At 51.8% G+C, this 25,419-nt stretch overlaps 2 protein-coding genes across 5 annotated transcripts; both read left to right on the top strand.

Annotated features, from left to right (window-relative positions):
• The first annotated feature begins 571 nt into the window (after nucleotides 1-571).
• On the top strand, nucleotides 572-11,079 carry Znf512b (zinc finger protein 512B). Of its 3 annotated transcripts, none has more exons than XM_028774133.1 (17): nucleotides 572-883; nucleotides 2,309-2,434; nucleotides 2,684-2,826; nucleotides 3,115-3,243; nucleotides 3,337-3,923; nucleotides 4,024-4,250; nucleotides 4,351-4,422; nucleotides 4,512-4,658; nucleotides 4,783-4,907; nucleotides 4,998-5,090; nucleotides 5,230-5,328; nucleotides 5,410-5,580; nucleotides 5,890-6,084; nucleotides 6,338-6,439; nucleotides 6,792-6,854; nucleotides 7,408-7,506; nucleotides 8,081-11,079. In XM_028774133.1, the coding sequence occupies exons 2-17, from the start codon at nucleotides 2,311-2,313 to the stop codon at nucleotides 8,330-8,332; spliced, it is 2,628 nt and encodes an 875-aa protein (XP_028629966.1). In that variant the 5' UTR covers nucleotides 572-883; nucleotides 2,309-2,310; the 3' UTR covers nucleotides 8,333-11,079. The 3 variants fall into 3 exon arrangements, with proteins under 3 accessions (XP_028629966.1, XP_028629965.1, XP_028629968.1); XM_028774132.1 differs by having other exon boundaries at nucleotides 835-883; nucleotides 4,512-4,688; XM_028774135.1 differs by lacking the exon at nucleotides 3,115-3,243 and having other exon boundaries at nucleotides 835-883; nucleotides 4,512-4,688.
• Nucleotides 11,080-11,179: 100 nt separating this feature from the next.
• On the top strand, nucleotides 11,180-23,973 carry Uckl1 (uridine-cytidine kinase 1 like 1). 2 transcript variants are annotated; one of them, XM_028774046.1, is made up of 15 exons: nucleotides 11,180-11,326; nucleotides 18,219-18,409; nucleotides 18,498-18,604; nucleotides 18,713-18,883; nucleotides 18,970-19,041; nucleotides 19,757-19,946; nucleotides 20,030-20,091; nucleotides 20,672-20,688; nucleotides 22,516-22,614; nucleotides 22,712-22,805; nucleotides 22,921-22,983; nucleotides 23,086-23,208; nucleotides 23,326-23,433; nucleotides 23,506-23,662; nucleotides 23,742-23,973. In XM_028774046.1, exons 1-15 carry the CDS (start codon nucleotides 11,214-11,216, stop codon nucleotides 23,819-23,821), a joined length of 1,647 nt encoding a protein of 548 aa, XP_028629879.1. In that variant the 5' UTR covers nucleotides 11,180-11,213; the 3' UTR covers nucleotides 23,822-23,973. The 2 variants fall into 2 exon arrangements, with proteins under 2 accessions (XP_028629879.1, XP_028629880.1); XM_028774047.1 differs by having other exon boundaries at nucleotides 11,211-11,326; nucleotides 18,222-18,409.
• The last annotated feature ends 1,446 nt before the right edge of the window (nucleotides 23,974-25,419 follow it).

The raw sequence follows: 25,419 nt of genomic DNA, 5'->3' as shown, positions 1-25,419 counted from the left end.
TCCCCCGGATCTTACACTAGCACCTAGCAGCCCAGGCTCTAGGCTGGAGAAGCTAGGTACTGGCTGTTTTCACTGTTCACAAAGAAGGGAGAAGTTGATTCAATAGCCAGTAACCCCCAATAAAGCCTATTGGTCTAGATTGACTAAGGTGGCCTCAGGGACAGATAGAGTCTGAGGTATACCCTGAGAGCCTACGAATGCCCTATAACTCTTCCTTCATAGGATCTACTTCCCTTAGCGCAACCACACAGGTTGCTTAATCTGTGAGACAGGATTTGGGGTAGTGTCCAGAGTTCCTGGCATGCCTCAGTTTACTGGACTGTCCACAAAGCGACTCCTGCCCAAGGTACGCGTGACAGACCTCTTGGTCCTGGAAGTAAGTACCACCTACGCTACGGATCTCACAGCCTGGAGCGGCAGACGGGCCCCACTGCCCCTTCCCCGCAGCGGCGGCCGCGTGAATACCGCGAGAGTTCGCCCCCTCCCCCCCCGCAGTAAAACTGTCAAAGGTAGGAGGGGCGGGAGCGCGCATGTGCGCAGCACCGCGCGCAGTGTGCGCCGCCCGGACCCCGCGCCCCGCGCCCCGCGCCCCGGCCCGGCTCTGGCTCCGGCCTGGCCCGGCCGCACCCCTTGGGCGCTGCAGGTAAGCGCCGGCACTGCCCGCTCTACCGCGGCTCTGGCGCCACCCACGCACCGCACCAGCCCTGTGCCCAGCCTGCCGCCCGCCGCGCCCGGACCCGCGCCGCGCCCCGCTCCCCGCGTCGGCGCCGTCCTCCCGCCTCCTCCTCCAGAAAAAGTCGCCATTTTGGTTCACTGCCTTCGCCCCCCCCGCGGTCGGCGCTTCCGGGCCAGGCTGCAGCCCGTGTCCGGCCTCAGGTGACAGGTGGGTGGCCACGGGCCTCCAGGTGCGCCTCTTGGCTGCTCTCGCCAGGCCAGGCGGAGTGGCCCGAGTCGGCGGCAGCGACCTCTTCTCTGGAGGCTACACGGGAGATCTCAGGGACCCCAGGTGGAGGAGGGGTGTTCCTCCTACTCTGGCGGCCAGGCCTTACCCCTAACTCTGGTCTCTGTCTAGACTCTGAAAGACTGGAAGGGTGCAGCAGGCCGTATATACCCCGGGCCTCAAATCTAATCGGGGTTCTGGATAACTCGTTTCTTTCTGAAGCTGCAAAACGAGGACATCCAGAGAACTTTGGTTGACTTAAGACCCTCCTCCCCTCCCCTAGGCCCAGGATGGGGTGTTGTCCTTGACAATGGACAGTGATTGTCCTGACCTTTGACCTTAGCACTCCTGGATATAGCAGCTCCTACACATCCCCTCTGATTTGAGTTGCTCAAAAACTGTTAGCAGAGGGCTCACCTGCTTGAACCTTGCTCTTTGGTACCGCCCCCTTCTGTGGCTTTGGGTGCCTCTGAGAGGCCTCAACATGTTATGCTCAGCCTTCCTCAGTTTTCAGGGTATATGATGCTACAAGCAGAACCATCTCTGGAGGCCCAACCCCAGGTCAATAGCCTTTGCTTGCCAGTATTGGCTGTAAATTGTTTAGCTGATGTGGCTTCCTAGGCAGGGAACCTAGAAGCTATTGAAAATAGCAAGAAAGGATGGCTGCCTAGGCTGTGGTGGCTGAGGGTCTGACCTGGTGCCTTCATTTGGGTGGAGGGGCCCTGCCTACACAGAAGGCTGAGAAGGCAGGCAGGTAGGATGGCTCAGCAAACATGGGGACCAAAATGTATTTCTAGTGGATCTTCACTTTACCAACCAGAGAGATAGGTGCATGTGGTGGGGAAGTGGGCCTTCAGCACCCATGTTGGCTTCTGTGCCTGTAGAGAGGTCTTCAGGGGTGCCTATCTCGGTAGGTTAGTATCATGTGTCTGGATGACAGAGGCTAGGACCCTGAGGAGAAGCTATCTCTGAGGTGTGAAGATGTGGCTGCCTGTGAGCCAGCAACCATTACTAGTATTAATTGTCCCCTATGAGGAGTATTATCAGTCTTCTTCAATTGCTTGGGCCCCTTCTGAACACAGGCCCTACCTGGTCCTCAGCACCCTTTGTCTAAATGAGAGTGTAGGTGAGTGTGTCAAATGTAGTGGAGTCTCAGCTCTTTCTACACTGCTCATGCCTTCTGGGTTATTTAGAAAGACCTCATCAGTGCAAACACCCTTCTCTAAGTTAGAAGCTTCCATTACTTGCTTTTTAATGTGATAGTTACAGGAGGTCAGGGCTAGAGAGGCATATTGAGGGCCTCTAGGATAACCCCAGTGAAAGTCCTGGGTTGTACCTATTCATCTCATAGGTCTGTATACTTTGCAGAGATGACTGAATCCTTCTGTGTTGGAGGAGGCCGTCGGCTTCAAGGATCCAGCAAAAGTGGACCTGGAAAGGGAGGCAACCGGAAGGAGGTCCAGCTTCCTTTGTTGCAGGACCCACCAAAGCTGGGTGAGGAGCTAAGGCAGAAATCAGTTCTAGAGGATACAGATAGCCAGTGGTAGAGTTACCTCCTTGGGTATCCTGAGGACCTTTGTGGGGTGGAGAGTGTTAGACTGATTGTAGCCAGGCTCTTGTCCTGGGTTAACACTAGCCGCTGGGTCTTGGTATGGGTGAACCAAGACTCAGTCTGAGCTTGTTGCCCCTTGGGGGTCAGTGATATTGTACAGCCACTGAGCCTTGCTGTCTCCTGTACTATAGGGATGCCAGTGGTCCACAGTGGACATACAGTGCCTAGCCAGGCCCCACTCTGCTTTGACCCCGGAAACCCAGCCAGTGACAAGACAGAAGGGAAGAAAAAAGGGAGGCCGAAAGCCGAGAACCAAGCTCTCCGAGATATTCCTGTGAGCTCCCTGAGGGTTAGAGTGGGGTTCATTTTATTTAGTCTTTGAAGGCCACTTCCATGCCCTTACCAGTCCTCCATACATCCTGTGCCAGTTTGTTTCAGCATGTACCCTAGGGCCCATGTGTTGGTTACAAAGTCCCAGTGGGCTGTTAGTAGTCACCAGCATAGGTCTGCAGCATGGCTTGAATTCTTGATCTGCTCTTGAGGTTGAAGGGCTTATTTGGCTTGGGGGAGCTTTGAGTCTGGGTAGCTACAGGTGAGCAGCTTGGCCTTTTCCTCTGCCCAGCTCTCTCTGATGAACCAGTGGAAAGATGAATTCAAGGCACACTCAAGGGTGAAGTGTCCAAACTCAGGGTGCTGGCTAGAGTTCCCCAGCATCTATGGGCTCAAGTACCACTATCAGCGGTGCCAAGGGGTAAGGGGCTGTGGGTCAGGGAAGAGGAGGCCTGGGGGTGCATCTGGGCAGAGGCCCCCGGGGCCCCATCCCACACCTGCCCTCCCTGCCCAGGGTGCTATCTCAGATAGGCTGGCCTTCCCTTGCCCCTTCTGCGAGGCCGCATTCACCTCCAAGACCCAACTGGAGAAGCACCGGATTTGGAATCACATGGACCATCCCCTACCTGCCCCCAAGCCTGGCCCAGTCAGCCGGCCAGTCACCATCAATCGGCCTGTTGGGGTCAGCAAGCCCATCGGAGTGAGCAAACCTGTTACTGTTGGCAAACCAGTGGGAATCAGCAAGCCCATTGGCATCAGTAAGCCAGTCACAGTCAGTAGACCTATACCAGTCACCAAGCCTGTCACAGTCAGTAGGCCCATGCAAGTCTCTAGGCCTGTGCCAGTCACCAAGCCCATCCCAATCACCAAACCTGTGCCACTCACCAAACATATGCCAGTTACCAAGCTTGTGACAGTTTCAAAACCTGTGCCACTCACCAAGCCAGTACCAGTCAGCAGGCCCATTGTGGTCAGCAAGCCTGTGCCGGTCAGCAGGCCCATCGCCATCAGCAGACACACACCACCCTGCAAAATGGTGTTGCTGTCCAAATCTGAGAACAAAACACTTCGTGCTACAGGCAAGAACAGCAATAAGAAAAGGTACAGGAAGTCATTTGAGGTGGTGAGTTGTCAGGTGTGCCTGGAGGGGGTGAGAGGACCACTGAGTTTGCCTGGATCTCACCTTACATGCCACTTGCAGGGCTGCAGACAGTTTGGACACCTGCCCCATCCTGCCCAAGCAGGCAAGGCCAGAGAATGGAGAGTATGGCCCATCTACCATGGACCAGAGTGTGACCTTCCAACTGAATACAGATCCTAGCAACAGCTCCCTGCTGCCAGGCAGCAGGCCCCTGATGGGCAAAGAGGCACTGCGGCCTCTAGGCCCGGTATCCCAGCCAGAGGAGGACCCTGAGCGCACAAAGCACAGTAAGACAAGAGCCCTGGGGAGACTGGCCATGATGGGCTCTGGCCTTTCAATGACTATGTGACCAGGGTCTTGGCACTCATTTTCTCTCCCCTGAGTCAGGAAGGAAACAGAAAACACCGAAGAAATTCACAGGGGAGCAGCCATCTATCTCAGGGACCTTTGGGCTCAAAGGTAAGACCTCAGCTGGCTGAACACTTCTGGAACTGAGAATGTCAGTAGTTGGCCCATATATCTTATCCATCCTGTGTATGCGCACACAGGCCTGGCCAAAGCTGAAGACAAGGCTCGAGTTCATCGCTCCAAGAAGCAAGAGGGACCAGGCTCTGAGGAAGTGCGGAAGAAGGTGCTGGCCACCCCTGTCACTGTCAGCAAGGAGGCACCAACTCCTGTGGCCCACCCAGCCCCAGGTGGGGGCTGCCTGGCAGGACCCAGGACAGGTCTCCATGGTGGGCTGGATCCTGTAGCAAAGGCATGGGGGAGTCCAGGGCATTCAGGAGCCCCACAAGCCTGAGGCCTGGCCCTGCCTCACAGGTGGCCCTGAGGAGCAGTGGCAGCGAGCCATCCATGAACGGGGGGAGGCTGTCTGCCCCACCTGCAACGTGGTTACCCGGAAGACCCTCGTGGGACTCAAAAAGCACATGGAAGTATGTCACAAGGTAAGCCTCCTGTCCCCCTATCTCCCAGGACACTGTGGAGGGAGGATCCCTAGCCTAGATGAGTTTCTCATAGTTAGGCCATGTCTGCAGTTGCAGGAAGCACTCAAATGCCAGCACTGCCGAAAACAGTTCAAGTCCAAGGCTGGCCTCAACTACCACACCATGGCTGAGCACAGTGCCAAGGTATGCTGCCTGACCACCAGCTCCCTGTTCAGCCCTGACTGCTGACTTCTCACTCTACTGCTGCTCCTCTGTGCCTGATTTTGGATCTATGGCCCTAACTCCTGGCTGGCATCAGGTCTGAGGCTTGCTCTGTCTCCAGCCCACGGATGCTGAGGCCTCTGAAGGGGGAGAACAGGAGGAGCGGGAGAGGCTTCGAAAGGTGCTGAAGCAGATGGGACGGCTGCGCTGCCCCCAAGAGGTCAGTTTTGGGCCATGTGGGAGTGTTCAGGACTTGGGAACCTGGCTGATTTCTTACCTGGTCTCTGACCTGGATTCCCAGGGCTGCGGGGCCGCTTTCTCCAGCCTCATGGGTTATCAATACCACCAGCGGCGCTGTGGGAAGCCACCCTGTGAGGTAGACAGTCCCTCCTTCCCCTGTACCCACTGTGGCAAGACTTACCGATCCAAGGCTGGCCATGACTATCATGTGCGTTCAGAGCACACAGCCCCGGTGAGTGGCCTACAATCTACCTTGTCCTTGTTCTAAGAGACTATATTGTGTCATACGTGTGTTCTCAAGTTCATGTGTTCCCTGATAGGTGCAATCTGTGCCTTTAGTGATCTAAGTCTTAGGAGGAAGGATGGGAGCTGGTGCCCCTGTGTTCTGTTCTTGTGTTGCCTACAACCTCATTGAGTTCCCATACTTGCAAAGACCACACATGGCCTACAACTCATGCCACCTCTAGCTCCTGGTCTCTGGATATTATCATCCTTTGCTTCCACTGGCTTATACTGGCCTCTGTGTATCCTTGTCATCTAGCCCCCTGAGGAGCCCACAGACAAGATCCCCGAGGCTGAGGAGTTGCTTGGGGTAGAACGGACCCCAAGTGGTCGCATCCGTCGTACGTCGGCCCAGGTTGCCGTGTTCCATCTACAGGAGATTGCAGAGGATGAGCTGGCCCGTGACTGGACCAAACGGCGCATGAAGGATGACCTTGTGCCTGAGACTGCACGGGTGAGTGGCCCACCTAAGACATGGGCAGGATCTTGACCCTTGGTCATTCCCTAATTGCTCCCCCAATCTCTTGGTCTCTGACCAGGATAGGCCCGATTTGATTCCCTTGTGGCAGCCCTATTTTTGTGACCTTGGCCATCTACTAACCCTATCTGTAGAGGGGCAATGAGCCTGCTGCAGAAGCATATGCATTTTGTCAGAGCAGCATGTGCGTCAGCCCGAAGCTTACCTGGTGCTGTACCTGGCTTTGCAGCTCAACTACACTCGGCCAGGCCTCCCCACACTTAACCCTCAGCTGCTGGAGGCATGGAAGAATGAAGTCAAGGAGAAGGGCCATGTGAACTGTCCCAATGATGTAAGCTGGGACTAGCAGGTAGTAGGAGTGGGACATTGGGGCTCCAGGACAGAGGGCTTAGGTTTGGGCCTTCAGGCAACAGTAGAGGTTAAAACAGTGAATGTCCTGTTTGGAACCATCTTCAGCATGACTAGCCTGTCTTAGATCCTGGGGTTCTGTAGGGTCTTCACATAAACACCACATCAACAAAGGGGACTTCAACCTGGGGAGCCCATATTACCTACCCTGCCCAAAATCCAGGACTTCAGGGACCTGCCGTCAGAGAAGCCCTAGAGTACTCTGGGGTTGAGGTGGGATGCCCCTTGTATAGAGTCGTGGGAGGGCTTTCTCCACAGCTATCTCCCGCCTGCAGTGCTGTGAAGCCATCTACTCCAGTGTGTCCGGCCTCAAGGCTCATCTTGCCAGCTGCAGCAAGGTCAGTTCTAGAATTATTTCCATGCCTTATGGGGGTGGAGGGCACGGAGCACTCCCAGTTTTCTCTTGCCAAGGGCTAACCTGCATCAGTGTAAGATCATATACCCTGACCACTACATATCCCAGAGACTAGTAGGTGCTCAACAGGTAGCCCAGAATCCCTCTCTGTTCCCTGCATTAATTGTTTGGTTCCAAGTCCTGGCCTGGAATCTCCTTGACTTACGTGGTGTAAGTGTTCATCCTGACCTGAGCAGAGGGTACATTTGGCTTGGGATGAGGATATTCACCAGAGGACTATGACCTAACATTCAGTGCTTGCCTCATCCCACCCTCTTCTTATTTCCTACTCCTGTAGCAGGGGTGGCTTAATAATCCTATTGCAGGGTAGTTTCAGTTCCTAAACCTACCATTAACATACATCCTAGAAGACAGTGCAGCTGTCTTCTCTCTGGCTGACCCCAGTCCTAAACTTTTAGCAGCAGAATAAGGGCTTGGACCAGATGTGGGTGCTTTGAATCTTCTGAAAGTGGGTACTGGACCACTGTGCATTGCAGGGGGACCACCTGGTGGGGAAGTACCGCTGCCTGCTATGTCCCAAAGAGTTCAGCTCTGAGAGCGGTGTCAAGTACCACATCCTTAAGACCCACGGAGAGGTATGAAAGTTATCTTCTGGACCTGCAGGCCTGAAAGCTGGCCTTAGGGGTGGGTAATAGAGTACAAGTGGCTGAGACCTGTACACTGGTGTTTTCTTCTCTAAATAGGGTTCACTTCCCCTGAAGTGTCAAGAGCTTGGGGTGATAAATCTTAAAAAAAAAAAAAAATACTAGTCTGGGGTGCCCCAGTTTGATACCCAGCCATTGAGTGGAGCCTCTCTTGACAAGGAAAACCCTGTCTTCAGCCACTTCCTAGCTGTTGTATGCCCAACCAAAAAAAAAAAAAAAATAGTTTACATGGGTTGGAAAAATGGTTCACTGGTTAAGAGTACTTCTAGCTCTTCCAGAGGCCCAGAGGTTGTTTCCAGCACAGTTGTCAGGAGGCTCCCTGGCCTCCACAGCTACTTACATGCACATGCACATACCCACATGCAGTCACAAATGCCAAGAAAACAATAATAAAAGTTTTTGGTTGGTTGGTTGGGTTTTTGTTTTGTTTTTGTTGTTTTTTTAAAGAAAAGAGTTAGATCTGGACCAAGGTTCTCAGTCTTTACTGCAAGTTTTCTCACCCTAGAATTGGTTCCGGACCTCAACTGACCCGCCTTCCAAACACAAGAGCCAGGACTCCTTGATGCCTAGGAAAGAGAAGAAGAAAAGTCTGTCAGGAGGAAAGAAGCGAGGCCGCAAACCCAAGGAACGGTCCTCCGAGGAACCAGCATCTAAGCTACCCCCTAACAGGGATGACTGGCCCCCAGGAGGCAGAGACAGGGCGGCCCGGAGCTCCACTGGGAAGAAGGCTGGAGCTGGGAAGGCACCTGAAAAGTGAGCCTACGGGCAGGGCCTACCCATCATGCCCTGCGTTGTCCAGATTAGGAGAGCCAGTTCTAGACCGGTCCTCCACCTCCACACACACCCCCATCTGTCCAGAGGGTTGGCAAACCACTCTGCTTTCCCTGAAAGTGCTCCTTCCCCTGTTTAGGCTGCCTCAACATGGCTAGATGGGGCTCCCCGGGAGTGCCAGGGCAGCAGCAAAAGTGCAATAGGCTGGAGGACCCAGCCATTCCTACAGAGACATTCACGGACCTGGCAGGATCTAGAGCCTTGGCATCATGGGGCATGAAGTGTGCTTGAACAGTCAAATGGTCCCAGTTTCCACCTCCCTCTGGCCCAGTAGGGTCCCCAATCTGACTCTTTCAAGGCTCAGACATTCCTGGTGACCCATAGTTGTGGGCTGATGAGGCACCTGAGCAGTCTACCTGCCATAACTTGGGCTTCACCTCCACCCAACACTGGAACTCCAGTACTCCCAGCTACCTCCCAGGACAGACCCTGTCTACTGCCATGCTGCCCTGACAGCCACCCACTCATCTGTCCTTTTGCATCCACCTCTGACCCCCTTGCTTCTGTTTTCTACCTCTCTGGCCTGCTTCCCTCCTCTGTCATCCCTGCTGCGCTTCAGGCCTCACCCCACTTGACTGGTGTGGTCATGGTGGAGTATGTAGCCTTCCAGGCAAGGAAAGAACTGTGTGTTCTACCTTCAGGGAGGCCCAGACCCATAGCTACTGACCTGAGAGAATAGGACTAGGATGCTTCACCTCCAGCCTTTAGTTTATAATCTTGTGGTTAGCACCCTTAGGGGTGCCTCCCTGGGGCCACAGCCATGTGAAGCAGAAGCTGGCCAGAAGGAGCCTAACTCAGGAGTAGCACTTAGGAGAGACTGCATATGTCTGCTATGCTAGGTGGTCCTGTAAGCCAAGTTCTGTGGAAGGCCTCTTTTTCCTTTTATTTTATCTGCCCATGGAATCTAGTGGCAGTCAGTCATTTGATACAGAAACTGAAGGATAGTGAAAGATGAGGTCTCAGCCAGTATAGAAATTCTAGGCTGGGCCTTACCCCTTTCTTTAGGGGCCCTGAGGATAACAGGGTCTGCAGGTTGGACAAGGCCAGGAAGACAGATCTAGCCTCCTTCCTGGTTCTACCTTCTAACCCTACCCCCATCTCCCAACCCTGCTGTGAGCCACACCATGAGGAGAAAGCTGGAGAGGGTTGGAATGGGCTTTTTATAGTGTGGGTAGAGGTGGACTGAGGCCTCTGCTTCTGATCCTGGATGATGTGAATTTTGATATTTGCCTCTGTGTGTCTCCTGATGTTGTTGATGCCAGTCTTGTTGCTGTGACAAGTAGCAACCTTTTTTAAATTTTTTGATTTTTTTTTTTATACAAAACTCAACAATCTTAATGTCATGGTGCTAAGGGTTTCCTGGTGCCGAAGGTATTGCTGTAATACTGACTGGTACCTGCCCCCTAGCCTCAGTAGGGAGGGTTTCCAAGAAGGCCAGCTCCAGGGAGATTTGGGGTAAAGTCCTTGTACCCTCAAATTTAGAAAGGCTCTCTGGCTCTGGGCAAGGTAACTGTGACCTGGTGTGCTGTAGGTGTTAAATGGACTCTCTGATTCCTACATACTTTGATGTGGTCAGAGGGTGGCTACAGAGGTGGGTATGATCCAATGTCAAAGGATAGGCTGGGGCTTTGGGGTCATGGTGTGCAACTGTGGAAGGGAAGGGGGCCAAAGTGCACTTTCATAACACCTCTGTGGGGTGTGACCATCCACCCCAGCCTCTCAGGTACTTGGCACTTGTAAGGAGAAGTAGGACCTGGGTTTGCTGGGGGTTGAGTTTCCAGGACGTACCATAAAGTCCATATACCTTGGTATGGGACTTGGCTGTTCTGGTAACTTGATGTTAGCACTTTAACTCGGTCTTTGAGGTCAGTTTGGGAGCAGCTGTCAAAAGCTGCAGTTGGATAGGTACCAGCCAGTGGTGACTGGTAAGAAGTAGTGGCAAGCTAGACTGCAAAGCTCTTCCAAGGTGGCAGGGCTCGTTAGTCTGCCCACCTCCCTACTCTGGCCCAAAGGTAACCACCAGCTTACACAGATCCTCAGTAAGAGGGACCATCATGGCAGAGCTCCAAAAGGTGGTGGGCATAGACTTAGGAGGGCCAAACCAACCCTGGGTCCTTGGCAAAATGCAAAAGTCAGGGTCTCTACAGATCTACCTCTGGCTCAGCGCTTGCCCTGCCCTAAAAAAACAGAAGTGCCAAGGGCAGACATTTCATGCAGAACCAGGGTGCACTTTATGTTCCTGCACAGGGAGATAATGGTGCCTCCTGGAGGCTTTGGGACCTTCCTGTCCCTATGGTGGTTCTGAAGGGAGAGCTGTTCCCCTGTTGGGTTAAACCCAGGTCCCTTGCCCTGGAGGCCTGGTTTCCCAGGTTACTCCTCATACCTGACTGCAGCGCCTCCTAAACTTTGGGTTCCTTGGTTTGGTTTTAATGCAGTTCTCACTACACAAGTGCATTTCTGGCTATCACTTGTAACCATAGATATACATGCATATATATTCTATCTACAAAGTGTTTTATTTGCAAGATGTTTTGAGGTGAGCTTTGGTCCTGCCCGCCTTGTGATCATCTGTCCCCATCCTCATCCCCTGGCCCGGAGTGGTGCGGTGGTGGGCCATCAACTATGTATTAAAGTCACTGTATCAAATAAATGTTTATTGATTTTTTTTCCCAGGGATTTTGTGCGGCTGAGTTTGTGTTGATCAAGGGCCATTCTCGGGGCTTGCCGCACGGCCTTGTGGGGATTGTAGTCCGCAGCGTGCCTGCCTCCCGGCGCGCCTCCCCGGCCTCTGCCAGGTTCGGGACGCCATGGCCGCACCGCCGGCCTCTGCGGGCGCTGCCCTTTCGCCCCTGCAATCCACTGTGGCCCCAGACGTGCCTGGCCGCCCGGCCGAGCAGAGTGAAACAGCGTGCGAGGACCGGTAGGCGCGGGCCTGAATAAGGCAGGGGCCGCGCTTGTCTCTTGGGAGGGGTCGGAGCACGGCTTGTATGCATTCCTAAAGCTCGGGTGGCTCCCGGCATCCTCGTAGTTGGGCAGATTGATCTCCACAGCCTCGTGGATTCTGGACAGGTTTCGGCGGTTCTCCAGCGCCTTTGGGCCTCCTGAGCCATGTGTTGGCAACCCCCTGCCAGGGAGAGGGTGGTAGCAGGCGACCTGGAGGGCCCCAGCGGACGGAAGGCGGAACTGGCCCAAGCCTCAGCTTTTGGCGGCGCGGGGAGTGGAAACCTTTTTGACCTCTTTGGCCTGGGTTTCTGTCCTTAGTGGGTGCGCACTTGGCTCGGGGCTCCCAGCTAGGTGGTAGGCGTGTTCGACCTTTTGAGTTCGTCGAAATTGAGCTCAAATTTGCACCTGGAGGCCAATTTGTCCTTGTGAATGTAAGATGGGGTGGTAATATCCACCTGTCCAAGAGTTTGGGGGCCTTTGAGACTTTCGAGGCTTTCAGGAGAATGGAAAGAGTACTGTAGGAGTTAAGGGTCCTTGCCTTCGCTCGGCCTGATCATCACTAGTAGCAGCTCTAGGTCACGGCCGCCAGGGGGCGGTGAGCATCCTTGGAAACTGCATGTGGCACCTCTTCCGGTCTGACTGCGCTAGTTGAAGGCCAAATGTCTTCCGGCTTTGCGGGCCGCCTGAGTGCACTGCCTGAGAAGCAGTAAGCCCGGACGCCTTTGTGGCAGGTGCTGGCAGTGGATGAGGTGAATCCCAGCTAGTTCACACACTCCAGGCATTCTGACTAGGAGCCTGACTTTGTGATGCTTTCTAGTTCAGAATGTCTCCATTTAACCAGAAGCGAAGAGACCATGGCCAAATACCTCCGAGTGTTCCTGAGGAAACACCTTGAGAAGATATAAACTGCTTTGGTGGCTCAGGCACTGGCAGCAAAAGGGGAGGGAGTCACTGGTAGACTTAATGTACATCATGAAGTTTCTCCTGTTTTTCCCAGCACCTGTCTCCATATCTGCCTGCCCTTGAGGCTTTTTCCTTGGAATCTGCTGACCTTAGCTGACACAGCCATTGGCTTTCATGTAGATATGCAAAATGGAGATTGGTTTGGGATTATAGAGAGTGGAGAGAAGCTAATGGTGCTCGTCTTGTAGTGCTGGCTGACAAATGAGCCCATGAAAGCCACTAATCCTCAAGTCCTATGTCTGCCTTGTGAAAGTGGCCTTGATGACTGTCTCTGAACTGCCTCTTGCAGGAATTCTGTAGAAGCACTGGGATTGACTATAGATTTAAACCATAGCAGTAAGACCTTGAGACCTTTCTTAGTGCTTTGGTGATCCAAGTGATGAATCTTCCTCTCTTCAGTCTTTGCAGTAGACATTTGATTCTGGTTTCTGAGATATGGTGTGCGTGTGTGTGTGTGTGTGTGTGTGTGTGTGTGTGTGCAAATTACAGGGCAGCTCTAACTTCCGAGATATTACTTATGTAGTTTCCTTATCAATGATGCACCTGCTTAGGTCCTCAGTAACCTCTATTTCTTTGGTAAGGATACATACAGGACTGCAGCAACTCCCTAGTGAGTGGTACTTGAGCTGCAGATGACAGAGCTGTTACCTAGTGGATAGCCAGGGGGAAATGAAAACTGAGCGTCAGCTTCCAGCACCACCTCCCTCGGATAGCCCTGAGGCCTAAAATGGAGCTCTGAAAGAAGAAAACTTCAAAGATGAAAGTTAAGGAGTGTAGTAGCCAGGTAGCCTGATGTATCCTAGGTAAAGATGAAGTTCAGAGGTCAGGCTGTGGTATTTTGGGGCCAAGTCTAGTGAATCCATAGGTGGGACAGGTCTATTCTATTAGCAGTAACAAATCTGGAATTAAGCCTTCTCTTTCTGAGACCAGCATAGTGTTAGCTTCCCACAGACCTGTGGCCCTTTTTGCTACCCACTGATCCTGACCTGCTGGGGTACTCAAGGAACATGACAGGATCCTCTGTTGTGCTCAGCCAGCCAAACTTAGCGAACTGACACCCCAAAACTCCTTAACTTTGTACCCCTGCCCAGAACAATATTAGCCTCCCAGAGCAATCCTAGGGCATATCTAGCCAACCACCTAAAAGTAGAGTCAGAGGGACAGACAAACTCTATAAACACATACATGCACATGCAAACATAGATTGGCTCTTCCTGCTCCTGGTATCTGGGGATGTAGACATACCCACAAGTTACCTAGGTAGTGAGAAGAGCTGTCTCCAAGGCAGCTCCCAGAGTGGCTTCTTTTCAGATGCATGAAGTCCACTTGGAAGCTTCCTTCTCTGAGCCCTGCCAGACTTAGTGCTGTAGGACAGCCAGGTAGGATGAGGTTGCAATAAGGCCAACCCACCCCTTGAAGAGAACCCCAAAGCCACCAAAACCTCTCTGATTAGATCTTAAGTCCGTAAAGGGATTTCAGCTGAGGCTGGGACCAAATCTTCCTTTTCCATGCCGTGGGCATGGAGATGGCTATGTCCCCTGCTAACTGATGAGGCCTGGGTGGCCATCGGACTCGCTGGAGTCTGTTTGAGGTGGGGTGGAACAGTTATTCTTGGATGTGCTAGGGTAGAATTTCAGATTTGTTTATCCTTGTAGGAGGCATCTTGGGGCACTCAGCTCAGCACTGACATTCAGATCACCTGTCCTGGAGGGGCCTCAAATTTCCTTGTCTTGTTGTGTATGCATTGGGAGGCAGAACTATGTTTCTTCCAGAAAATTTGGGGAGAAGTACTAGTGGTTCCCAGCAAGTCCAGGCCAATGTGCACAGCAGCTAACACTGAAGTACATTTCACAGCAACTGGCCTGGGGATTGTGCAGGCCAGAGTCAGTACTATTAATATCTGGGCATGAGCCCTGACTAGGTGATCCTCTTATGTGTGTGTGGCCTTAACCTCTGAGACAGACTAGCATTGAGTGTGTTCCCTTAGTGCAGTAGGGTCCCTGGGGCCTCCTAGCTGCTGTGCCCCACTCCCTGTATATAGCAACCTACTTCTTCAAGCTAGGGGTCCAACCCCACCTAGCTCTTCGGCTGTGCTGCCTATAGGAGTGATTCCACCCATGGAAGACCAGTTCAGGTGGCTAGAACTCCCAAGCTGTCCTTGGGGACAACTGTAGTTCTAAGAGGTAGTGATACTAGATACTGCTAGAAGCTATACCACACACACCTGGGTCGTCCCACTGTCCAGGGACATCCACCTCTGAAACCTCTGTGCTTACCTGCATCCTTGGCTATGAGCAGCCCCCCATCTTACCCTGGCATCCGGATCTCAGGGTGCTGGGCTCTTGGAGCAGAAAGCAGGTAAGTTGCCGCAGAGTCCCTGCTGATGAGAATCCCACTTCCCAATGACACTGATCATGTCTGACTTGTGTGTGATGTGTGTCCATGGATATCTGAAAACAAACAAGCTGGCAGGTACACCTGGGAGCTGAATAGTGCTTCGGCTGCAGATGTGGCTGGGCTTGGGGCTGTGGGTTATAATCGAATCTTGCATTCACTGTGGCTCTTAATACTGTTTGTACAGATGAACTTTTGTCATTGTGGCCAGAAGCCCCTTTGTCTGTGGATAAGAAATGAAGTATTTTGTGCAACTTTCCCATCAAGGGGCACCTTTTGTGAGAAATGGGTGCTGCCTTATCTCTGGCTGTAGGAGACAGCTGTTAACTTTGGGGAGGGCAGGGGAGCTGGGCTGGATACAGACACAGCCTGATATCCCAGTTAGGGTGAGGCAGATTGCTGGCAAAGTCCTCCCTGATCTACTTGCAACTGGGCATTCTTCCCATCAGCAGCACAGGCTTTGGAGGGAGTCTTCACCGAGGTGGAAAAGAGTCACTGATAGGGAGCTAGAATTCTCCCAGGGAAGCTGCCTCTGTGAGAATTGAGAGGGTCAGGAAAACAGCCCCAGCCTGATGGGTCCTTTGTCCAATTTCTGTCTGAGTGTGTTGTATCTTGGCTTTCTGTGTACTTGTTTTTACCACTGGTGGCTAGGAGCTTTATCAGGTTGTTCTCTGCCCTCTTCCAAGTCATATGTTCTGCATTGGAGTGGTCTCCTCCCAAAAGCATTCCCTGGGGAAGGAAGAAAAAGCTCAGTGGGGAGACAGATGTCCTGAATTTATTTTTGTTGTTGTTTGCTTTTGTTTGTTTGTTTGTTTGTTTGTTTGTTTACCGTGGCCTCCTAGAGCTACTCTGTTTATTATGGTCATGCTGCCTCTAGAAACCAAGGCAAGACCCAGTCTGAAACCCTAGGGAGTCTCTGGTTCTCCCTCTAAGGGAGTGGGGGTGGGGCTCTAGCTTTTGCCTGATGGAAGGGGCAGCCCAGTGGATAAGCTTCACAGATCCATTTGTTTACTGTAGATGGATTAGTATACCCAGGTGAGCAACCACCTACCCTCTGCCCAGGGATCTGGGGACCTCACTGTTTGTGTTTACAGTTGTCCTCTCCCTTTTTGACTGAGCCATTCAGGCAGGCTTGTGTTGAACTGCAGGTAACATCCCTCAGGCAGCCTATCATTTCTTGACCTGCGTCCCTCACATGCTGTCTATCCCTAAGACCCCTGACTGGCAGACTCAGGTTATGCCCAGCTCCATGCTCTCAGCTCCTGCACTTTTCTCCAGAGCAGGGGCAGTGAGGCTGAACTTAATAGACTGGCTAATTATTCCCTATGCTCAGGCTCTGAGCTCTGGTAACGATGGATGGTATAGAAACAAGCAGGCTTATTGTCTTTGTCCCCAAGGGTGAACTCAGTGTGTTTTCTTGGTTGGCTACAGATGAATTCTTTTCACGATACTCACTTGTTGTCGTATATTACATCCTTCAGAACTGCTAGTATGACCAGTATGTATGTAGTCAGTCTTTCCACTGCTTGCCCCCACTCACATGCACACACCCACACTCTTTCTGCTTCTAGGAAGGATTATCCAGATGAGACCATCATTGTTCCCAAACTGGGCCATCCCAGAGGCAGAAAGTTTGTCTTGAGCTACATCCTGATACATCAGCCCTGGAAACTACCATGCTGAGAGAGCCGTGAGGCAGCAGCAAGAATATGGCAAGAAATAGAGCTTCCCAGATAAGCCCAGCTTCCGTTTTGATAAGATCGACTATACTTATAAAATATCCAAATGTGACAGAAGTTCCTGGCCCAAGTTGTAGTCTCCAGGGAAATCCTGGTTATTATACTGGCATGTTTGTTTTCAGGTTTTTCTGAATACACTCCTTTCTCTCAGACACTGGCATGAGCGTGCTTTTGGGTAAACATCTTTTGGGGTTAGATTATCATTTTGGGGGTCAGGCCTACCTAGATTTGTTTTCTAAGCTATATCCTCAGTCCCTAACTGAGCATCCTTCATCTACTGGCTTTTATGTAAACTGAACCGTATTTCATTATAGTGTACTTCTCTCACCCAAGAGTGCCAAGGGGATACGTATTCCCATCTGGACCTACCAGTCTACCCCATTCACCTCAGGCTTACCTGTTACTCCATACAGTGTTCTTTTTCTTGTGGTTCTGTAGACTACACCAGCCACTGTAGGAGGCATCCCACACAGAGCTAGCCTGGCATGTCCATCTGCCATTTCTATAGGCAACCATCCTACCCACTAAACACTGTCCTGTATAGTCAGTGGCTACAGTTCAATTTAGTCCTACACAGGTGACCCATAGCTTGCTAGGGCACTGACCTGAGAGCTTCTCAAGTAGTTTGAAAGCTGAGTTTAGCCGGGCGGTGGTGGCACACGCCTTTAATCCCAGCACTTGGGAGGCAGAGGCCAGCCTGGTCTACAGAGTGAGTTCTAGGACAGCCAGGGCTACACAGAGAAACCCTGTCTCGAAAAACCAAAACCAAAAAAAAAAAAAAAAAAAAAAAAGCTGAGTTTAGGATGATGTGACCTGTCCAGGCTTCTTTTCAGGCAGTGGCCAGAAATTGCCTCTGTTAAGCAAATGTCTCATTCTCTTAGCACTTTTGCATCAAGCTGTACTTCAGATAACAGGCAACAGGAAGGTGATGCAGAACATTGAACTTGTATAGAAGTTGCTCATTCTCAGATTCAAAGGCCATGGCCAAAAATGGCACCCCTTAGGGATGCAGACCCACTGAAATGTCAGCAGGTTCGGAGTGCCCACCTAGCATGAGTGATAGGTTATAAGGGTGCACAGGTACAGATCTGGTCTGACCTTCTTCAGTTAAATTTCCCTCTTGCACCCTCTGTTGGTCTCATGTCGTGATCTTAAACCACCACCACATGCACATGTATGTGTGTGTTTATACACACATTGCTAAGACAGGTGCTATTTACAGTCTGCTGGAGGGTTTATACTGAGAAGAAGTGAGTTCTTCATGGGCCTTCCAGCCTCCCTTCTTGCTTTCTGTCTTACATTTCTTGACAGGGTGTCAGGCCAGGGAGTCCCCCAGAACATACATCTTTCTACTGGCATGTGGCCAGTATACTGCTCTTTCACCTCCTGAGGCAACCATCCTGTAGGGCATCAGTGGCTGGACTACCTAAAGAATGTGCTATGTTGGGGAGAGGGGCACAGTCCTTAGTTAGATCCTCCTTTTTCGTGGGTAATGAGGCCCTACCCACCACAGTCCACACGGGTAGGATTGTGGCTCTGAGATTGTGCATATCCTCCTGTGTCTTCTTGCCATCTTGCCATTAATTTCTGTCCCTTGTTCTTGCTGTGTGAACAGTCTGAGATCTTGTGCACCAATTAACCCTATGGAACAGCTAAAGGCAGGTTTCTTGGGCACACTCTCCCCAGTTGAGCCCATACTGTGCCTGTCCCACTTTGGCATGACCAGGGTGATTGAAAACTGTTGACTGAGGCTGAACACATTCCTCTTCGCAGCAGCAATGCAGGGTCCTTGGACAGACTTCTCCCACCAGTGGGTACTGGGCGCTCACCTCGGAAGCGCACCACCAGCCAGTGCAAGTCAGAGCCACCCCTGCTTCGCACAAGCAAACGTACCATCTACACAGCTGGACGTCCACCATGGTACAATGAACATGGTACACAGTCCAAGGAGGCCTTTGCCATTGGTGAGAGCGGTGTGGGAAGGCACTTTGGGGATCAGTCTGCATGGCCAGTCCAACTGGAACAAATTGCAAGTACCCTTCCACTCCACAGGCTTAGGAGGTGGCAGTGCATCTGGGAAGACCACTGTGGCCAGGATGATCATTGAGGCACTAGATGTGCCCTGGGTGGTCCTGCTGTCCATGGACTCCTTCTATAAGGTGAGGCCCTGCTCGTCCACCCCAGAGCATCTCCTGCCTGTGAGTGCTTTGCCTCTACAAATGTAGGCCCTGTGGTCAGCAGCCTTCATCATGCCCCTCCACCCCCAGGTTCTGACACAGCAGCAGCAGGAACAGGCTGCCTGCAACAATTTCAACTTTGACCACCCCGATGCCTTTGACTTCGATCTCATCATTTCCACCCTCAAGAAACTAAAGCAGGGCAGGAGTGTCCAAGTACCCATCTATGATTTCACCACCCATAGCCGGAAAAAAGACTGGGTAGGCCCATGGTGTTGGGGCCCTACCTATGGAAGAGGCTGCAGGGGCCTGAGCTGGTCTTTAAAGCTCCCTGGGTTCCTTTTCAGAAAACACTGTATGGTGCAAATGTCATCATCTTTGAGGGTATCATGGCCTTTGCTGATAAAACGCTGCTGGAGGTGAGCGCCCCACCTGGTGTATCCTAGACATTTACAGCTGTTCTTTATCATTAGCTAGCTGACTACTACAATGGGGTATGACTTCTGGGGACATTGGTTCCCTCTCCTACCTGCTGAGAGCCATACTTCTATTTCCCATACTCTTGATATTTTTCCTTGCTAAAGAACAAACAAAGGTCATAAAGGCAGTGAGTTTAAGGGACTTTGCTGCAAGGCCTCCAGGATATACCTGAATGTGACTCTGATCCAGGCCAAGAGGACTCTTACCATCTCCATGTTGCAACTCCAGTATCCAGATGACTCCTCAGGGACCACCTGTCACATGCTGACTGGAGGAGGCCATACCCAGAGCTCACAAAGCCCAACTCCCCCAGTGTTGATGGGAGGTATAATGATTGAAGTCATATATATATCACACTGCCAAGTACCATTCCTCCCTGACTTGTCAGTTGTCCCCATTTTATGCCCCTGACAAGTAGTATGCCATACCTACACATGCATCCCAATGCACACTTCCTATGAATGCATCCTACATGCACTGATGATTAAGCCAATGGGTGTTCTGGGGTGGGGGAACTGTCCCCAGTGATCATATAGCCCATAGACTGTGAGCTGATCATGTTACCACTCTGGCTATATAGATCCTGGCTTCTGTTTGACAGTGCCACTAGTGCCTCCCTCAGCCCTGTGCACTGGCTTCTTGTGCCTTATCCAGCTCCTGGACATGAAGATCTTTGTGGACACAGACTCTGATATTCGACTGGTACGGCGGCTGCGCAGGGACATCAGTGAGCGAGGTCGGGACATTGAGGGTGTCATTAAGCAGTACAACAAATTTGTCAAACCTGCTTTTGATCAGTATATCCAGCCCACCATGCGCCTGGCAGATATTGTGGTGCCCAGAGGTGAGCCTGCCAGCCTTTGTTTTCCTGCCAGCGGGGCAGAAGGGCCTCCAATCTTCTTCTGGGTTATCTTTTTCCCTCTCCAGGGAGCGGGAACACAGTAGCCATTGACCTGATTGTGCAGCATGTTCACAGCCAGCTGGAAGAGGTTAGTTAGCCAGATAGCACTCAAAGTCCCTGTCCATTGTCTCCCAACAGAAGCTTGCTTACCCTACCCCCACACATTCTTTGTCTGCTGCAGGTACTGGCACTCAAGTGTCCTGAGCCTGCTCCCTAAGCTTGTTATCTGGCCCAACCCTCTGCAATAGGCAAGGGGACTTGGCTATGCTTGGAAGGCTACACTCCTGTCCCTCCCAACTGTGTGGGAGTAAGAAGGGTGACCCACTCCGCTGGTCTGGGATTGTGGATTTCAGCACTGAGTCCTATGTCTTCTCTTTCTGAGTCACTATACGAGTGATGTTTTCACACTATAAGCCCCACATTACATAGTTTATGACTGGGTTCTGGGGTCACTACTACTACAGGCCCAGACTCACAGGTCCCAGGCCAGCTGACCCCCATGTTAGAGATCCTTAGAAGCTTGCTTCCTCTTGCAGTTTGCAGACCCTGAGCCATCTCCACATGGGGCTATGGAGTGTCCGTCACTGGGGGTGGGGGTAGCCTGGCTGCTTGGCCTGGTCACTGATGCATCACCCATTCCCTTATGTCTCCCTGTGTTGCTGCCACAGCGTGAACTCAGCGTCAGGTAAGACTCCACAACAGTCTGCACAGATGGAGGCATTTCCAACATCTACATAGAGCTCCAGGTCAGCTGTCACCTAGCCAAGCAGGCAGGCAATCCTTACCAACACCAGGGTTAGAGTGGCAGGGGCCTGCTGCTGCTCCCCATGGTAACAGATTATAGCACTAAGGTACAAAGAAATTAAAGAATTTTCCCAGGGTTATGTATTACCCATGCTGCCCAGATATTCATGGAGGCTCCTTCCCCATACAGCCTATCTTGGGCTACAGCCACAGAGAGTACAAGAGTCCTCCTGGGCCAGCACAACCATGCATGATCCAAGATGGGGACCACATTCCTGAGATCATAAGGCCTATGTCTGCATCTAGGCTGCTGTGTCTTGTAAGCTGAACCATCCCATGGAGCATAGGTTCAGCTCACTCTCTCTGAGAAGTGGGGAATGAGGGCTTGGCTCTGCTTTCTCCACCCTGCCTACCCAGGCCCTGTCCTGTCCTAGCTTAGTCTTGAATCTGCAGCACACCTCAGGCAGAAGTAATGCCGGCACTGCAGCAGGAAGAAGGGAGAGACTGAGCTGTACCATGATCATCCTGCTGACGTCGGCTGAGGCAGGAGCCATAGGCAGTACCAGGGGCCTACCCTTCTCCTAGGTTTTCCTCAGAGTTGGGAAGATCTAGTTGAGCCACTGTGGGAGCTCTCATGAGCCTACTGGATAATCCAGGAGTTCTTAGCCAGTGTTGAAAATGCCTCCAGGGCCATGCCCTAGCCCTGCTTCTTGTCCTTGCATGAGTCTCCACTTGGCCTCACCAATATCAGGGTGCCACAGACCTGTGCCAGGGCTCTTTTAAAGCCTCAATTCTGAGAAAAGTTTCTAGACATGGTCAGCTCCATTTTCTGGCCAGCCAAGGAAGTGGTGGCTGGTGGCCTCCTCAATCTCCTTCAACTCTAGGAAGTTACTGGTGAGCAGGAGGGAAAAGCGGCTGGGTGTGGGTGGTGCTCCACCCTCAGGCGCCAAGGCTGTCAGTGCCAAAACTGCTGCCAGCCTCCTGCCAGTTGGTAGCCACAGGGCACCTTCTGTAGGGACTTGGCTGCTCTCCCCACTAAGTGTTTTTCTCTCTGTTCTTTTCCACTTTGTAAACCTGTTTCCTGCCTTGTTCCCTCCCTGAACACGCTCTTCACCTGGCGAGCAGAGGAAGCTGCGTTGGGATATGTGAGCAGAGCAAGCTCTGGTTGTGCTGCACTGTGTGCTGCCCTGTACCCTGCACTGCTCCTGCACCTGGTGCCTCCGTGACCCCTCCCCTTCCACGATCACTGTTCCTTCCTTAACCCCCTAATCAGCGCTCCCTCCTTCTGCCTTGCCCCTTCCCTCTGCTGGCTTAGGTCTTTGGTGGGGCAGCCTTTGGCACTGAGGCCTCCCCGCTATGCCCTTCCTCCTGAGAGGGACTGCACACTAGCTGGGGGATGGACATGAGTGGAGCTTGACCCTACAGCTTACTTGTTGCTCCCAGGAGTTGGGGACAAGATGTCCATTTGGAGGGTGAGACCTGTGCCCACAGTAAGCTCCCTTCCCTGTGTCTGGCCTCTCTTTATCTGAGCCTAAAAGGAGACACCTCATGCTTCACTCCCCACCCCCAGCATCTATGTTCAGTGTTGAGAATTGAATATTCTTACCTTTCAGTCACATTTCAGGTGCCAAGGGATTTTTCATGGGTTAGCCATAGCCTGCAGACAGCTCCCACCCTGCACATGCCCCAGCCCCCAATGATGATCAGATGTTCTCTGGGGTATAAAGGAACTTTTGGGTAAGATATGCCAATACATTTATATCCCTAGGGCCGCGTTGGCCTCTGCTCACCAGTGCCATCCCCTTCCCCAGACACTGAGTGTCCTCAAGAGTACACCACAGGTACGAGGCATGCACACTATCATCAGGTAAGGGCCCACCTGTAGAGTGCTATTCCCAACCCTGTTCTACTCCATTCCCAGATTCTGTCTCATCCTTTTCTAAGCCTGCTTGTTCTACTCTCAGGGACAAGGAGACTAGCCGGGATGAATTCATTTTCTACTCCAAAAGACTGATGCGGCTGCTTATTGAACATGCATTGTCCTTCCTACCCTTTCAGGTGTGGGTTTGTGAGGAAAGGGGTAGAGGGTGTCCCACTCTTCCAGGTGTGGGCTAATGGTGGGAGAAGGGGGCTAGGCTCTGCCTGTTCACGGATGCCCCAACTCACTATACAGGACTGTACTGTACAGACTCCACAAGGCCAGGACTACGTGGGGAAGTGCTACGCTGGAAAACAGGTGCGCATGGCTAGGGGTGAGATAGCAGTAGCTGCTGGAATAAGAGGCTGTAGGTTAGAGGCATCCAGTTTGCAGCTTACTCAGCCTCCCTTCCCCCACTAGATCACTGGCGTGTCGATTCTGCGTGCAGGAGAAACCATGGAGCCTGCCTTGCGTGCTGTGTGCAAGGATGTGCGCATCGGCACTATCCTCATCCAGACCAACCAGCTCACAGGAGAGCCTGAGGTATCTAGCCAGGGAGGGCTGGGGGTTCACAGTAATGACCAACACAGAGAGAGGGAGGGTGGGGGAGACCAGAAAACTGATGTGGGACCCCTCTTCTGACCTTACTATCAACTATAGCTCCATTACCTGAGACTTCCCAAGGATATTAGTGATGACCATGTGATCCTGATGGACTGTACAGTGTCTACAGGTGCTGCAGCCATGATGGCTGTTCGTGTACTCCTGGTAAGTAGACCTGGATGGGCTACCCGCAGATTCCCTTGGTATTGGGACTTATCCTGTCCTCATGTTGCACAGGACCATGATGTGCCTGAGGACAAGATCTTTTTGCTATCCCTGCTCATGGCAGAGATGGGTGTGCATTCTGTGGCCTATGCATTTCCACGTGTGAGAATCATCACCACAGCTGTGGACAAGCGTGTCAATGACCTTTTCCGTATCATCCCAGGCATTGGTGAGTCTGTTGTAGCCCAGGGAACATGGCTGATGACCCAGGGGGACCCAGTCACCCAATGCCATTTCTTTTCTCGCAGGGAACTTTGGTGATCGCTACTTTGGGACAGATGCAGTCCCTGATGGCAGTGATGAGGAGGAGGCAGCCTCTCTGGGTTAGTTCCCTGTCCGAGCTACTCTTATTTCTACCCAGCCTTCTGTCTCCTGGTCTGGAATCGCAGAGACAACACATTAACTTATTTGAATTTAAAGATGCTACCAATAATATTCAGTTTACACATTTTATAAAATAAATAAAGCTTTAGAAAATGATGGTGTGGCCGAATGTACGCTGAGCAGGCTCTGTTGAGACAGTCTCCTTAAAGGAATGAGGAGAAGGGTCCAGCAGGACAAGGCATTCTCAGCCTTGCACTGTACTTTCCTTACAGTCGAAGCTTATTCACTTATTGCCTGATGGAGATAAGGGAATGAATGGGTTCCAGATGAAACACACGGCCCAAGAACCACACGGCTCACCTGACCTGGACCCAAGGATGAGGACACTTAGGGCTTTGAGTGTTCCAGGAGGCAGCCTCTGTGACCACTTCCAACCACATTTGTACTACCAAGGGGTTCAGCAGAAGCTGGTGTGTGGGCAGCTATGGCAAGGATTGAGTAGTGGAAGAAGACTAGCTCCATGATGGCCAGAGCCCCATCCCTGCCTTGCTGGTACTAAATTCTAGAGGTTAAGACAGATTTCTCTGGCAGCTGCTGGACAGCTGCTCACTGCCATGAAGATTCTATCCCAGTGAGATGACAGACATGCACATGGACAGCTACTGGATATGAGCTATGGGTCTCTGGGCTGTGTCAGGTAGCCCAGGAACCTAAAACAGGATTCCCTAAACCCCATCCAAACATACTGTGGGCCTTTTTCCTGCTTGTCATGGAACAAATTGTCAGTGTGATTGGGGCCAAGGAGTTTGTTGGGTGGAAGTCAGCCCACAATGGTGGGAGTTGAGTTGTTTGTCCAAGGAGCAGCCAGGCACTAGAGGGAGACAGAGGACCAAAGCAGAGGTCAAGAGGACCTTCTCTATAACCTAGTAAGTAGACCCTCTCCCGTGTCTCGAGTCTCTACCCAGTGGCTCACTCATCCCTGCACTTTATGCTGGGAAACTCAAGACTATTCCTTCCAGCCAGATTTTCCCAGATGGGGAATTTAAGAATACTATGAAAAGCTAGGTAGGAACCAGTTCCTTCCCAGGAAGGTTCCACCCAAGTCCAACCAGGATGATTGGTTCTTTGAGAACAAATCAAACCCATACACACACGTACATACCAACACTACCTACACATGTAGTACATGCATCTACACAGCAGACAGTACATACCAGAGACATGCATATATTAAGTGATAAAGCTCTAAGGACCATATTGCTCCACCACAATAGGTAACAAGTTCCTAGGGAAAGGTAGTTTCTTCTGTCTTCCTGAAGGTCAGTGGGACGCAGAGAGTAGCCTAGAGCAGGAGTCCTAAATTTCAAGGTCCTGACTGGATAGTCTCATCTACATGAAACGTGCTATTGGGAAATCTCAGACTTGGGTGTCCATTTTGGAGATAGATTGGGACCTGTTAAGACAAGGCTACAGGTTAAGTTCTTAGGCTTATTTTCTAACTAGGGTCTTATGGATGTAAGAAGTGGATACCTTTCTAAACAGTTAGGGGAAAAACGCCGCCCCTGAGACCAGGGTACACAAGCTCTACATCCTCATGGGAAC

This window comes from Grammomys surdaster, unplaced genomic scaffold, assembly GCF_004785775.1.
Source record: "Grammomys surdaster isolate TR1022 unplaced genomic scaffold, NIH_TR_1.0 238, whole genome shotgun sequence".
NCBI lineage: Eukaryota > Metazoa > Chordata > Mammalia > Rodentia > Muridae > Grammomys > Grammomys surdaster.
The sequence above is the reverse complement of the archived record's forward strand: the minus strand, read 5'-3'. Positions and strand labels throughout refer to the sequence as shown.